A 16,148-nucleotide genomic window follows, 5' to 3' on the forward strand; every position below is an offset into this window, starting at 1 on the left:
TCTGACTCTTACTGACCCCTCCTCAAAAATCTGTGGACAGAAGAAAATCGTCCCATGATCCTGCGCGAGCAGAAACAGTAGCGCGGCCATTTTGGAAATTTACAAAAACGGCCTGAGGTCGATTTCAAATAACGCGCAAGGAATGGAAGTTGATCAAAACGACGGTTTGTATTTCTTTAAATATTTCTTTAGGACTCAAGTCGGCCTTTTTACTCAACTAATACGTTGTTTGATTTTTTTTTCTCAGGGATTGAAGACACAATGACACAGTCACAGCCCCAACCGGAACACGATTTGGATTCAAAATTGTTGGGTGCGCGACCGGTTCCAGTTGTGGTCGCGACGCAAAATCACAGCTTTGAGCTGGACGAAAAAGCTCTGGAGGACATTTTGCTTGACGAGAGTGTAAGAGATAAGAAAGTTGCTGTCGTATCTGTAGCTGGCGCCTTCAGGAAAGGAAAATCGTTTTTGCTCGACTTCTTTTTGCGGTACTTGGACAGAGAGGTGAGAAAAAGACATGCATGTACACATATTTTCTTTAAGCTTACGTAAGTGTATTTTCAACTTAGCATTTTTTAATGGCTGGGTCGTACATTTAGCTAAATATGCTTCCCAATAAAATTGCGATCGATGAAACTAGAGCTAGTGAGTTGTAGATCCATTTCTCAGGACTTTGAATTATTTACAACAAGGCAAATGATAAACAGCGTTTGTGTTGACACAGGTGGGGAAAGCAACGGCAAATTTGCCAATGGTTTGAAAACAGTTCCGTTTACGTTTAGAACTACCATTGCAAATGTTGCCTGCAAGCTTCGAGATTAAATACCTGTATATAGAACTCTCATTTTAAAATCAACACGTTAATGTATAGAGGACGTCGTGTTCCAATAAATATTAACAAATATAGCTTGTGCAATTTTTGTACATTGTACGCGCACATGAGGCGTTCACGTTTTGCAAATAAAATTGCACTGATTACACGTAAAGCGGATCGTTAACAGTTCTTGTTTAGAAAAATCTTCAGAAACATTTGTACTGAATGCAGAATTTCTTCAAACTAAGGTTTCTTGCCAAATGCTTCGGTTCAGTTAGGTAAATCTGTACTTTGTACTCTGAGAAAGTTATAAATCAGCCTTTGGTTACTTTGACAGCAGGTACTATGGTTTAAGGTAACAGTGGGACGTGCCCCTGGAGAGCTTAGATATTTTTAATTTGGTTGTTTTAATTAGGGGTTTTCTTCAAGCTAGTTGACGGCTCCCTTATTTTGGGGCCTATTGAGACAATCTATTTACGCGGGATGCCCTGAGGGCAGACTGTGTTTAAAAATGGGCTCGCTATCTTGGTTTTTTTTTTTTTTTTTTTTTTTTCATGGTAGCTTCAAATCTGCACATCAATTCATTCATTAAACTCTGTCCAGTCCTCTGCTGTTAGTAGTAGGGATGTGTTGTTCTGATTGTCTTCTACAAACATGGCCCAATCAAAATCTATTATCGGCGCATATATCACGAGGGAGGGGACCTGCTCATCCCTACCTGTGTGACGTAAAATATTCATTTGATTTATTCATTAAACCTGGATTAAATTCTGCTCTCCCCTAAAGGGGATGTTTTTGTCCACTACTTTGGCGGCCAAATTGTTTACATGTTTTAGACTCAACTATGCCGTTTTCAAAAAGAAAATTAAGCCTTTTGAAGCGGTAAATCAAAAGAATAACTTCTAAGAAGCACTCAACAGTTAAAACGGTGGAAAATGGACAGCTCGCGGCAAAGAAATTTAGTATTGACTGGCCAGATTGTGTTTTGCAAATTGTGCGGAGACTGGAAAGGTCAAGCTTAAACTTAAAACATTACTTGCGCTGCAGGCTTTGTCGAACTAATGTCCAAACCTTGCTTGAAATCCACTTCATAAAAAAGTTAAAGGTTTGATTGGCAATTTCTAGTTAAAGTTTTCGTGTTCATTTAAAAAACTTTTTGTCTTCAACAATAATATTGTCTTCTGTCTTCTGAGTCAGATACGGGTCATGACGTTTTCTGAAAGCAATTTCCAGTATGATGTCGAATGTAATGCAATAAATAAATAGGAAATATAAAGAGCCCTGAAAAGCATGTGAGTCAGATATGTATCTGCCCCTATCATGACGTTTACAGAAAGAAATTTCCAGTATGATCTCGAGTACCATAACACAATATTTCAGTTGCGAAGGGAGGATAGCTTTAAAAATCTGCGAAGTGTACAATCGAAATAAATCAGGCACAGCATCACGCGTAAATACCAGGATAGGCATCTTGTTGTATTTATTTATTTATTTATTTATTTAATGAAATCGTCACTGAGGATATTATACAATAGAAATACAATAAAAATACAGGCTGTGATGGGGGAAAGAAACAGAACTTGCATCCCTATTGCAATCTCCCCCCCCCCCCCCCCCCCCCCCAATTTTAACTTTCTAAGAAAAGTACAATCTGGGACCCATCCTTTGCTCCGGGCTCCCTCTCCCCTCATGAATGCAGACTTCAGGATCTATCATTGTACCTTATATCAAAGGGGACGTGTCATGGGATTTTAGACCTTTCTTGTTAAAAATGGTGAAATAAGACCTTCAGTTACAGTGTAGCTACAGACTAATTCTACAACAGGAGGATAGAACTCAACTCAATTCTTGAAAGGGACAACTCATGATCCGTTCTAGTGCATTTTAGAAACAAAAAACAAGAGAGAACGTGAAAAACATTAGCCTAACATTTTTCAAGTTTCAGTCCATTCCAACCTGCTCTGTCTCTGGCCACTAGGCACTTATTAACAGTTTTATTGCACTGGGGTGATAATTTACAACAAAACTAGACAATCATTTTTGTTTGTTTGTTTCTGTTAACATTTTTGGGTTTTAAAATGACATCAAATTCCCAAGATAGTTCCCCTTTAAGTGAAGCCACTGGGGAGGAATTGGAGATGGGTGGGACGGTCCTGATATAGGCAGGGGATTTGACAGAAATTATCTGCCCATATTGGAGGCTTTTGACTATTTTAGTGAACTTTCTAACTCAATTTTTGAAGCCATTTAGGGACACTTTTGACCATCTACAAATGCCTGACGGTGACGTATTTAACCAAAAAATCAGCTTGGTTCAAATGTCCTGCACTGTCTGCAGAAGTGTTTACAACAAAATTACAAAACAAGCTGCATGGTACTTTGCCTGGCTAATATACGTGTAAGGTTGCCTTTAAAAGCATGTATCAAGCATAATGTGATTGGCTTAGTACCAAAACTTTAAAATTGTGAAGATAATTTAATTCAAAACGTGTAAGTAATTGGTTGGTACTGAAGTTATTATTCAAGACAAATTACCTTAATTTATAAACCATGGGCTCCTGAAACCAAGGATAAACAATTTTGACATCCAAACAAAATGAATTCATCACAAAAGGTGGATGTCTACAAATGTGGGTGCAAAAGTTTGCTTTACCAGATGAACATTACCGGTAATAGTTCCAAGTCCATTTGCAGTATGTTTGTTGTTTGGATATAGCGTACACTGTAATGTGTTTTTTGCAGCACATTGACAATTGGCAGGAATAAAATTATCAACAGTTACATGTAATGTACAGTGTAGTTTGCATGAAGATCAATGTCTTGTATTTTCAAAAGAGATTTTCTGTGCTGAATTAATTGTAAGGACCATCTCATTGACTTGTTAAGTGAACAGACATTCTTAGTCAAACATTTTAATGGTCAGGGAAAGTTAATGTTCACAGACTACTGATTTATCTGAAAACCCAGCCATTTTGCTCCAACTAGCCCAACTTTGCATTTCAAGATTAACAGTGTTCTATCTTCTATAATTGTTAAAGCAGAGTTGTATTATTAGTCTGTTTCTTCATTCCTAAAGCTCTGATGGGGCACTGTGGAACTCAGGACCCTGGAGTACATGCCCTCTCTGGGTTATTCGACTGACCAGTGAATAGAACTGTCAGCACCCCTTCCCCCTTTCTCCCTTAGTAGACACTTACATGTATGTCATGATCTCCTTCCAATCTTCTCCACTTATTGGATGTTTAACTGTATTTGCCACCAGGGAACTTTTGCAGACTGGATCGGTGGAGAAGCGGAAGCTTTGGAAGGATTCTCTTGGCGAGGAGGATCAGAAAGAGATACCACTGGTATTCTTCTGTGGAGCAAGCCGTACATTAAGACACTGCCCAGTGGTGAAGAGGTTTGTTGAGGATTTTGCTTGGTAGAGTACATCGTATACCATTTGGTGCATGCTGCTGTACATGTGACACTTCAATAAGTGAAATGGTTCTTGAATGGATATGTTGTGCATTCCGTTTGCACACTGTGCTAAACGAGTAATTAGTTTGTTCATTACAGACTTAAGCCACCTATAAGGAGACACTTCTCTTATTTCTTTAAGCCCCAACAAAACTGGTGTCCTGACCTGTCAAAATTTAAGTGGTCAACCAAGAAGATTTGGTGAGACCTACATGTTTGCCTATTGACAGGGCTGTATACAAGGGCTTCGGGGCCTGGGATATTCCTCCCCGTCAGCTGTTATGAGTGGCACTGAAGAACAAAGCATTATCGCCACTAACAAAAAAGGATCCCTGATTACTATTTTCACATCTGCACCCCATTCCATTTTAAAAAATTCAGTGACAGTCCTGTATTCAAGGCTGCTGCCCAACACTCGCCTGGTAGCCTGCGGCACCCAAGAAAATGATGCGGGCCCCTAAATTTTTTGCCAGCAGCACACTTTACATGTTGGGTTCCTCACCTCTCGGCTTTTGGCCTTGTGGGCTCCTTGACATTTTTTGTAGGCAACAGCCTTGCCTGTATTGACCCCTTAAATTTCTTTACTGACTTCTTGATTTAACTGGAACACTACTATCTATTAATAATTTTTGGTGTTAATTGTGTTTCTTTTTGCAGATTGCAGTGCTGCTGATGGATACTCAAGGAGCGTTTGATAGCACGTCAACTGTGAAAGACTGTGCAACAATCTTTGCTCTCAGTACAATGACCAGTTCAACACAGGTATCTACTTTAATTAAGAGAATCTTTTGGCACAATACATAAGCATTCAACATTTGTTGCCCAACATGTTGTTTAATGATCAACCAGATCTGTTGGCGCCACAATGTATGAAGATTTCCTTGAATTTTTCTTTTCCTATTCCAGTGTCTTGCTGAACATTGTGAAGCAACACAATTAAGCCTCCAGGGTCTATTGTGCAGTTCCAGAATATATCCATACTCCCCCCACGGAAGGTATTTTTTTTGCACCCCTCTCCCCCAGGAAATTCCAGTTAAGCTTCATACTTTGCTTCTAAAATTTTGATTTTTAAGACCTCCCTCCCCCTAGGAATTTCCAATGACCTTCCATGGGGTGGGTATGGATTTTTTCTGGAACTGTACATTCCCATTCAATGTGTTGAATAGGCTACATTAATGTTCAAGAATTGTAATGATTCACAGTGCTGGAAACAATTTTTGTTGTTGAGCACAACATGACTGTGTCCTTCCAAACATATGTGTTCCAATATATTGCACAATTTTCCAGACGCCATTTTCTTGGATTTTTATGCATGACACAATCCATTGGCATATGTGATGTATTAATGGTTTTTGAAGTACTCAAAACATGCAGCCATTTTATTTCACACCTTTAGGATTCTGGATCAGGATGAATCATTTAGTTGTGAACACTGTTGCATGTTATTCTGCTGGAGTCAGCATAATGTGCTAAAACTCAACTGGTCCTGAAGTTTAATTTCCATGCTTACTGGTGTCAGTGAAGAGAAGCCATAAACAGACTTTAGACAGGATAAAAGTTTTGTTTTTTATGTAAAATTGTTGATAACAATCTCATAAAAGAGTTTAAGGTATTCCTGGAGGCCAATTTGCTCAATTTTAGTCACTAATTAAAAGCATTGTTTCTAAGCCAATATTTAAGACACAGACGTCATTTTAATACCACTAATTCATCATTTCATATAAATTCCAAAAAATTATTTCTTACAAAAGAAATATTTAATGGAATGTCTGGAATTTTAAGAATTTAAGGGTGCTGTCATTCACAAGAAATTTTCTGAAATCAATCAAATGCAAACAGGAATTTATTATTTTCATTTAAAATTTGGGACACGGTTAAAATACACAAAAACACATCTTTTCACTGCAGTGCGCATTGTAGTTTTGTTTTGAACTGTTTTAAGAGCGAAATTTCACAAAGTTTACCTTCATGGAAAGTACATGTAAGGTCCACTCACTCGCGTTCTAAGGCACACTCTGTAGGGTGTAAACTTTACACTCTCACGGTGTAAAGTTTCCTTTTCTCATGCAGTTTAAAACTGCCAAGTTTCAAACATCTACGGCATATCATCTTGAAGAAAACATACTGAATATGCCCTAATCTCACACATCGTAAGCCTTTTCTGTGCGTAAATCGGCCATAAATTGCCCAAAATTGCTCACGTTCGATGGATTTCGGTTTATTTCAATGGCGGCCATGATTTCAGTATCCACAATTATTATTTCCAGCGGTAAAACGCAAAATAAGGCCCCCAAATATGGCTGAAAGGCCCATACATAGCGTCTATTTTTCCCGTGAAACCAATTAGCGTTCAGCTTATCACCTTCACCTAGCAATGACACCTTGATCGTCTCCTCTCAGCGTGTGTTGACAGTCGCATTCACGGTTTATAGAGAGATATATTACAGATTTTTTTATTGCAAAGAGAGGGTTATTTATCGCAAAAAGAGATTTATTTATGGCGGTGAGCAATCCGAAAGGCTGACCATCGAAAAGCTTTCACGATGCCCAAAGCTCTGGAAGTGGTTCGAGAATGCGTTTAGAACAATTTGAATCATCACTTCGTCGTCGACATTTCTCTCCTGTTCTCTTCTGGCTTCCAGATTCAAGAGACTGTCTTCTCCTAATGTTTGTAGGACGCATCTAGCACGCGATAGATCTAGCGATCGGCAAAACCACATAATTTTACCGTCGCTTTTCGTGCATGTGCCTGACATGAGGGGAAGAAGGCTTACGGCTGCTCGCAGTCCAGATAATCGTTCCTTGGATTTCTCACGACCCTAATCTGTTCGGCGCTCCAGCAAACCTGAAGGGAAAATATTGAAATAGCGTGTGCTGTTAGGTAGTTGGCTATATGAGGTGAAAAGAAGAAATAGCGTTTATTTGTAAAATAATCGCGCTAAGAAGTGAATTGCGGTATTACTACAAACAATGTTAATCATGCAATAGACCAAAAAAAGTAATGCTGAGAAGTTCAAATTATCGGTTTTGCGGAAATTCCGTGTCAAGAGCATCCATGCTTTCATTTCCTATATCGCTCACCAGTGAGTTGATCGCGAAAGATGACATCTTTAGTGAAGACAATAACTTTATTTCATCCATATCGAACTGACAGAACTCCAGAACAGTCTCGTCTTTCACGTAAAAGAGAGCAATATTGACAGATCTGTCAACATCATACTCTTTGGGGAATTGTACACGAAGAAGTCGCAAGGATTTTCGCAGTAGGCAGTCCGTGTTTTCCCCGCGAAAGACCCCGTAGAAACCAAACTTCTCTCGCTTATTATTCGCGTGCGCTTCAGTCCTGATCTCTGAAATTTGGTGTACAGGTCCCATTTTAAGTAATCTCGCATATGTTAAAAAATGGTCATGAGCCGAAAGATTCGATGTAGCCTCCAGGAATACCTTAAAACAATTTCCATTTACATAAATTTTCAATACCAATTATTATATTTTAATGTCTTATGTGGCCTTGTCTGCAGATATACAACTTGACACAAAACATACAAGAAGATGATCTCCAACATCTCCAGGTATGATTTATAGTCCCTGCTGCAAAGACAAGTGCAAACTAGCAATAAAAACTGATGTTTCGGTGTCATTGAAGTAATTACACCTGTACAGCTGTAAGTCAGTTAAGTGGTCTGTGAGTTTAAAATAACGTCCACTAAATTTGCATGGTAAGGAACGCAATTCAAAATAAAATTGGCTCATTCAGACGAATAATTGGTTTGAGCTAAAGTATTTGTGTAATTAATTTTGTTTTTGCAATCCTCGTTTTGCAAATTTAGGAGACATTATTTCAGACACACAGAGCACTAGCTTTGGTATTTTAATTACCTTCGGCTAACTTGTCATGGCATCATGATGACACCAAAAACATTGGTTTTTATCTTTAATTTTTACTTGTCTTTGGAACTTGCATCAGAAGAGTTTTTTTGCTAGCATAAGTTAATAGTTTTTGAGACTGACGGCTCTTTCTATTTTATGTGTGCAGCTTTTTACAGAATACGGCAAACTGGCCATGGAGGAAAGCAACATTAAGCCATTTCAGGTAAAGTATGACTAAATGTTTCAAGAATGGTCAAACCTTTCCCACCATCTTAACAAGTTCTTTGTTAAGTTTGCTGAAATGTAGTTACCAGGCTGGACATAGTAAATTGCCATTAGATACACCACAAAGAACAGTGAAGGACCTGGGACATTAAACCAAGTGGCATTTATAGCTTTGGTGTTTGGACAGCTGAGGTAAAATAACTTATCACAATGCTCCTTTCGAGATCAACACAAAAAAAAGAGATTGTAAGGGTTTAGTCCTTCAGTTGGTAACTGTGAATAAGTTTATCTGCATTTACATTGTACTTTGGTTAATAGAAACACAAGGTTTGTATGATAAACGTCAGGCCCCAGACGTTCAAAGAGTGGATAATTTTATCTACTGGATAGGTTGCTATGCGGCAGATAAAATGTATGCAAGTATTTATTGCCCTATAGCCTTATAATTTGTGCATAAAGGTAGAGGCTTTTGTCTAATTTAAGTATGGGATTGTGTGAAAAACTTGCCAAAAGCTTTTTTTTGGAGTACATTTCATCCGCTGGATAGCAACTAATTCACTGGATAAAGTTATCCACTCTTTGAATAACTGGAGCCAGGTTGGTTTACTTTCAATGGGAAATGCCATGCCTTTTTTGTGATTTCTGCCATTTCGCAAGTTCTGATCCTGCTACTTATTTTTCAGCGGTTGGTGTTCTTGGTGCGAGACTGGAGTTTTCCTTACGAGGCTGATTATGGATCTGAAGGTGGGAACCAGATCTTAGAAAAACGTCTTCGCATGACAGAAAAACAGCATTCTGAGCTGATGCAAGTTAGGAAGCACATTAAGTCATGCTTCAACAACATTGGTTGTTTCTTGATGCCTCATCCTGGACTCAAAGTAGCCACAAATCCCACATTTGATGGAAGTTTGAAAGGTTGGTACATTGTGTGCGGAGGAGTAATGGCTACAGTGTATGTAAATAGTTCACAGTGATATGCCATGTCAGTTTGGATTTCCATGATTTTTTATTTATTTATTTATTTATTTATTTATTTTTTTATTTTTTTAATTTATTTAATCAAATTCTAAATTACATTTATTAACATTGCACAAGACAATCCAATGAATCTGAGGTCAGCTTAAAACAAACTAAATCCAAGATTCCTTGGAATAAACCACCTTATACGGATAGAGAGTCTCTGATCACTATTTATATAACACAAAAAGAAATTAATCTTACAATAAAAAATTTGCATTTAATTTATCATGAAAGAAGGCAATCAAGTTCTTTTGAATAACTGACATGGTGTTTGACTCCCTAATATTAAGAAGTTAATTATTTTTATTTTATTTTATTTTATTTTATTGAGCTTTGCCATGTGAAAAAGGAAAAAAATACAAAATGGAGACAAACAAACGAGCAATCAAATACACAGATACAAAGTGGAAAGAAAGGAACACAATGGCTGGGAAAACACCACAGCTTAGGGAAATGTATTACTGTGGTCCCTTAAGAAGAGAAAACTAAAAAAGTACAACTATGACATCTAAAAATGTATTAAAAATTAGCAAAAATAGCAAGATGGGTATAGGCATTCTAGTCCACAGGGAAAATTAAAAGCTCCACATTAAGTTTATTATATGATGAAATCAGTGTGTTTAGCAAGTATATATGTTTACTGGGGAAGATGATTGAGGTTTGTTTGTTGGTTTGTTTTTCCAGATATTGATGATGAGTTTAAAACCCAGCTACGTGAACTCACGCCTTCAGTGCTCTCTTGTGACAATCTTGTTGTTAAGAGTATAAATGGTGGAGAAGTCACATGTAGAGGTCTGTTGGAGTATTTCAAGGTACAGTGAATACAGTAGAACCTCCATGTGCGACCACCTCTGGTAAGGGTCCACCTCCCATAATCTATCCAAAACACCAAATTTTTCCTGGTCAATGCCCTATGGTTGAAACCTCTTGTAAGTGACCGCGACCACTTTTTGAGGTGACGGCATTATAAGTTTTCACTGTTTTTAACCTCTTGTATGAAAGCAACCACTTGACACATGGGTCTGATCTCCATGTTCGCTGTACTACACCACACACAGTTTACGAGGAATTTTAAATGAAAACCTAGCACTGCTTGTACTTTAACTAGGAAAATCTATGCTATAAATTCTCTTTGAATAAGTAGATGTGTCAGACCTGTCCCTGGAAGAACCCCCTTCTGGTTTGACTCTTGTAAGCGACCACCTCCCGTAAGGGACCACTAAATCTTGGCATTTTAAGTGGTTGCTTACAGGTTTGACTGTAGTTAAAATGAAGTATAGATCTAGTTGAAGTGTGCATGCATGTTGAAATTGAAGCGGATGAAAATACGATGGTGATTTTGGAAGAAGGGAAGTTTTTATTGTCTACAAGTGAGACTATTTACAGCCATTTTCAGTTTTAGGAGTACAGCAGAGAATTAAGTATAGCATAGAATGAACTCGCAAGTGGCCAGTTATTCTCATTGTTGTTGCAAGTCATAATGGCTGACTGCTGGCCCCTAGTGGTATTCCTGATTCTGGATATAGTTTTCACCCGTCAGGGCCCATCTGCGCGTTCATCATCATCATCATCACTCTTATTGCTAGCCACGCTGGAAGGCGCATAAAGCCGTCACGCTGTCTGTTCATCAGACAGTGTGTTTTGCGCCTGTGCTTTGGCAATATTCCAGCTTGTCCATCTGTCGCCCATCCTTCTCCAAATATTTATTGTCTTCAGCCTCCCTCTCACCTTTTGACAGTCCTTGCTCTGGGTATAATTTTCACCAAACAGGGCACCATCATTGCTGGCTGCTCTGGAAGGTGTATAAGGTGGTCGCACTATCTGTTCAACCCATTGCCCCACCCCTGTCTTATTCCACTGCTTTGGTAATATTCCAGCTTGCCCATTCTTCCCTGTCGTGTTCTTTCCCGACAGTCCTTCTCCAAGTTGTCTTTGGCCTCCCTCTCACCCTTCAGCCCTCAGGCTTCCCACCTAGTGCTATTCATAGTCGTCATTTGCCCGTTGGTGAATTCTTAGTCATTGTTTGTTTGTCATAGGCTTACATGAAGATTTTCCAAGGTGAAGAGTTACCACAGCCTAAGTCCATGTTATTGGTAAGCTTTTCTCCAGGTTCTTTCTTGACAATGTGTAGTTTGGATGCATGTTATACCATTAAGGGTCTTTTCATATGAGCCCGGTTACCAGGCTGGCCTGGAAGGAGGGACGAATTTTGTCTTCTGTTCATATGGGAAATTTAATCCCCGTTACCGAGATGAAAAATGTCCTAAAGGCCCAAAATACCCGTGGACCCACGTTCCGACTTAACATGACATTTATTCAGGAGGCTTCAACACAAATACAAAAACATCCTGAATAGGGAAATCGTGAGGTTAACCCTGTATGAAAACAATTTCCCTGACTTGTCAGTGACCTTACAAGCCATGCGCAGTTAAAAATGTTTCGTCCCAGTCAGTTGCGGTATCCGGGCTGGAGTGTTCATCTGGGAAAAATTTCCATCTCGGTTACCGAGATCTCGGTCTCAAAAACCGAGATCTCAGTAACCGGGCCAGCCCGCCTTCTCATATGAACACATCAAAATTTTTGTAAAGAAAAGAGTGGCGAGGCGAGATCTCAGAAACCGAGCCAGCCCGGTCGACCGTGCTCACGTGAAGAGTCCCTAAATTGCCAATTTGGAAATTCATCCTAATCCTCTTCTTCAGGCCACAGCTGAAGCAAACAACCTTGCTGCCCTGGCAAGTTCAAAAGACGCGTACACAAAACGTATGGAACAAGTGAGTACTCAAACATATTCAATTGCAGGAAGCATAGGTCTTACCAAAGCTTTATAGTATTTCAAATAGGCCATTTGCGAGTCGCTTTGAACCTATTATGAAAGCGACGCTAAGGGCAAAGTTTTTATTATGAAAATTAGTTTCCATTCATATGCAAACAAAACTGATTTCCGTATGAAAAGCATTGCACTTAGGCTCACTTTCACAATGAGGTTCACAGCAACTCGGAAATGGCCTATTGGATGAATTGTGCAGAAAGTGAAATAATACATGTGGCCTGTTCATCCAGAGAAGAGTCAAACTTGAAAGAGGTTTCTGTTTCATAAAGATGTCGGTCTTGTAAAGAACTGTCCATGTAAATATATATATTTTCTTCAGACAGTTCGTGTATATTTTAGATAGAGATGTCCATGTTAAAGAGATGTCTAAGGTAGAAAGGTGTTCAATCAATCATTTTTGTCTTTTCAGTTGGTCTTTGAGGTCATCTGTCTTGAGAGGAGACCAGGGGTCTTCAAAATGTCCCTTCAAAAAACTGTCTGACTCTCACAAAATATTAGTCAAATTTCAAGTGCAACTTTTTGTAAAACCGTCTCAGATTTTCGATTTCTTATGCAAGGTTAAGAAAGCCCCTGGCTTACAGAATGATTATAATTTCTGTGAGCCTGCTAATCTTGCTGCCTTTCCAAGTGTCAAATTTAGCGTTCACCACCCATAAAATGTGACTCCACCATAGAGAAGGTGTCTATTACTGGCTTACAGAGTGCATCATTGAGAGATGTCCATTTTAGAAGGTGCCCATCTTTACACGGAGGTGTGCGTCTTAAAAGGAGTGGTGTCCCAGAGCGCTGTATGCATGGATTAATGGAAAGGTGTTTGTCTTTTTGGAGAAGTGTTCAGCTTCTTCGGGAGAGGGCCATCACAGGCAGAGGGGGTTGGGGGCCAAGGGAGGAGAGTCTGGTTAAAATCTTGGAGAGGCACCCAGCTATGATGGAGTGCAAGAGGTAAAAAGTGACTTGAGTATCTCACTCACTCAAAACAAGTATCCGTTCTTTTCTCTTTTCAGTTATGCGGTGGTGACACGCCATACCTCGCTCCTCACGAACTTGAAAAGAAACACGAAGAGGCGAAGGAAACATCATTAGCCATGTTTCAGGGAACTCGCAAGATGGGAGGAGCTGAATTTAGCAGAGAGTACTTGGACAGACTTCTAAAGGAAATCAATGAGACATATGAGAACTTTGAGAAGCTTAATGACGGAAAGAATATATTTAACGCCGCACGAACCCCCGCAGTTTTCTTCACTCTAGTGATCTTGGGATATTTTTTCTCAAGTGTGTTTGGCTCAGTGGGCCTGGTGTCGTTTGTGCGCATGTGCAATCTCGTGAGTTGGGCTGGACTGCTGGCCATTGTAGTGTGGGCGTATATTCGATTTAGCGGGGAGTTCAGGGATTATGGCGCTAAGTTGGATAACTTTGCGGAGCTCATCTGGGATGAGGTGAGTATCATTTTTGATTGCATTGCTGTGACATGAGGTTAGCTCTTCACAGCGAAAAGATAGCGTGAAGGGTACTCCAAGAGGACGTCCGTGACGCACGCGTCACGGAGCCCTGAATTAACAGCTCCTTAGGATATGAGCAATTAAACACAGTATCACAATCATTTACAAGTACAAGAAAAAAAAAAGGTCGTCCTGTGAGCCGTGCTACTTAATATAACTTTTAATTTAAAAAAAAATTACAGTAATTATTACAATGTTTTCAAAACTGATATACCCAAACCTTTACTGAAAATATTTCTGTTATTTGATAACTAAAATTTAAAAGTACTTAGGCTATCCTGAACTCATGCTTCGATAGGGATGTTGTTCAAGAGGATAGATCCTCGATAGTGAAGGCTACATTTAGCAATCTCCAAATTAGGTTTAGGAAAATGCAAATTTATTGAAGAATTTCTCAAGTGCATGTTGTGAAACATATTCCTAATTTCTTTCTTTTATGAATCTCTTATTTTAGGGGTTTATGCCGGCATACAATGCTGCATTTCAGCGTGGGATGCAAGCGGTTATAGCGAGACAATCACAGTCTACCGGAAAAAGAAATTAAAGAAAATTAAAGAAATTACAGCAACATGAATTGCCGCCAATGTCACATTACTAAGCCACCCCTACAGTGCTCTAATTTGGTGACCATGCGGTTTGAATTGATGATAACAAGACGATGACTTGTTTTGTTGGTACAGTTCTAAGGAATAAAATTAGAGGGAGACAAAACCTCCTCCTGTAAGAATGAAGCTCCAAGGCAACTAACCCTTTAAGCCTTAATTAACGGTGATAAGCATCTAACATCTCACAACTTGATGAGTATCACAACTTGATTAAGTGTATACGGTTGCGAGGGAAAAAAAAAGAAAAGAAAAGAAGAAATGACCACTAAAGGAGAAGATGTCTTGATGTTTAAACGAATTCTCCTCACTAGTAATATGAGAAATATATGGAAAACCGTGTGGAGAATATAATTGTTGACATTGAGGCTTTAAGGGTTATAATGATGTGGATCTTACTTTTGATTCTGTCTACGAACTACTCGAGGTTCGTTCTCTTTTAAAAACGCTTTACAGTTTTCTGATTTCCCGTGTGTTGGTCGAGTTGGATCACTAATTCTGTTAGGCTGCAAGATTTTGGCAGAATGTAAACTGCTAAGCAAACTGCTTAGAATGGATCATATCCAGCGATCGAAGTCAGCCAACTTAACGGACTTGCTGAAATACTTTCATGTTGTTGGTTTGTTTTTGGTAGCTTTTTCTTCATTGTCGTCTCTGAGCGCTGTTGCGAGCCAACAGCTTATTTTACTATTACCAAAAGACAGCACGAACTAGCACGGGTATTCCTGAGTTTAACAGGTCAATTGAAAATGATATGTTATGTTTCAAAAGCTTCGCTGCTAAACGAAAAAAAAATAGTACGTTTATACAATCTTGGAAAAAGAATTTCAGGCCAAAGAGGGAACTTTATCCCTTTTGGTCTTTGGACAATCATATTTATGTAGTCGGACAGTTTCGGCGGAAAATCGACGGTATTTGTAGAATTGAGTACGTGAACTGACGCTAGAGTGTAGATGAGGCCCGGATTCTTTATTTTGAAAATTTCTTAGGGTATAAATAATATTTGGTTCACTTCGCGGTTTTCAATGGAGTGTCCTAGAACCCAAACTAAAGCAAGTACTCCTGTTAATCAAAACAGGCGCAAACAGCTTGATGAACCAATCAGAACTCGTAACAAATCCTTGTAACCGGCGCAAAGCGCGGGACAGCACGTGTGAGCTAGGCACGATTGGTTTTGGTTTTGCTTCTCTCAGGTTGAGAGATTTCGGCGCGAATTTTGCAAACAATCACAGAACGTAATAAAGCAAAACCATTTTAAACGAACGGGAAAATTACTTTCGACACTCGATGGAAAGCCGCTCTATCTTCAACTTTGATTTTACAAACTGGTAGTTTGGGATTGTCCGAACCCCTTAATTATTTTGTGAACGTGATGATACCTTGTAAATAGCGAACAGTGGATGCTATTGATATCCTGGGACATATTGTTTAATTGTGGTCTTGACACACCGAGGGCCACTCTCGCCGCTTAGCAAAGAAATATTATAACGTAGATGGGTAGTTGAGATTGCGGGTTCAAAGGACCTCAGGTTCCCTGTACATATAATTGCGCAAATAAATCATTGCCAAGAGCCGTTTAATGCGATTGTCTTTCTGTCCATCCATGGTGTGTGGGTCGCTTCAAGGTTTATCAGATTGTCAGCGTATACGCCATAAATAATTAAATCTTGCAAGCATCGGGCTAATCATGATCAAATGTAGCCAACGAATCATGCAGTGTTGTTTAGGCTCGAATGATTCTCCCCAACCCCCCACCCATCAAACCTTCAATTTTCCAACAATCACCCCGCCAACCTGGGTCGTCCCCAGGCGTCTGTCTTTTGTCGAAC

The 16,148-nt window shown here is 39.2% G+C and overlaps 1 protein-coding gene across 1 annotated transcript; it reads left to right on the forward strand.

Moving 5' to 3' along the window:
- The first annotated feature begins 47 nt into the window (after window positions 1-47).
- Window positions 48-15,904, forward strand: LOC146487457 (atlastin-2-like). The gene is made up of 12 exons (XM_085087995.1): window positions 48-164; window positions 248-504; window positions 4,077-4,214; window positions 4,931-5,035; window positions 7,795-7,845; window positions 8,310-8,366; window positions 9,052-9,283; window positions 10,073-10,200; window positions 11,425-11,481; window positions 12,088-12,159; window positions 13,223-13,654; window positions 14,172-15,904. The coding sequence occupies exons 1-12, from the start codon at window positions 143-145 to the stop codon at window positions 14,259-14,261; spliced, it is 1,641 nt and encodes a 546-aa protein (XP_084944121.1). The 5' UTR covers window positions 48-142; the 3' UTR covers window positions 14,262-15,904.
- Window positions 15,905-16,148: the final 244 nt, after the last annotated feature.

This window comes from Pavona decussata, unplaced genomic scaffold (genome assembly GCF_977016875.1).
Source record: "Pavona decussata unplaced genomic scaffold, jaPavDecu1.1 SCAFFOLD_16, whole genome shotgun sequence".
Taxonomy (NCBI): domain Eukaryota; kingdom Metazoa; phylum Cnidaria; class Anthozoa; order Scleractinia; family Agariciidae; genus Pavona; species Pavona decussata.

What these genes read in the sequence shown, in the direction of transcription:
- LOC146487457 (XM_085087995.1), top strand. Translation starts at nt 143, where the DNA reads ATGGAAGTTGATCAAAACGACG. An exon ending in ACACAAAACGTATGGAACAA is followed by an intron (nt 12,160 to 13,222) that starts GTGAGTACTCAA and finishes TTCTCTTTTCAG; the next exon opens with TTATGCGGTGGTGACACGCC. An exon ending in CGGAGCTCATCTGGGATGAG is followed by an intron (nt 13,655 to 14,171) that starts GTGAGTATCATT and finishes CTCTTATTTTAG; the next exon opens with GGGTTTATGCCGGCATACAA.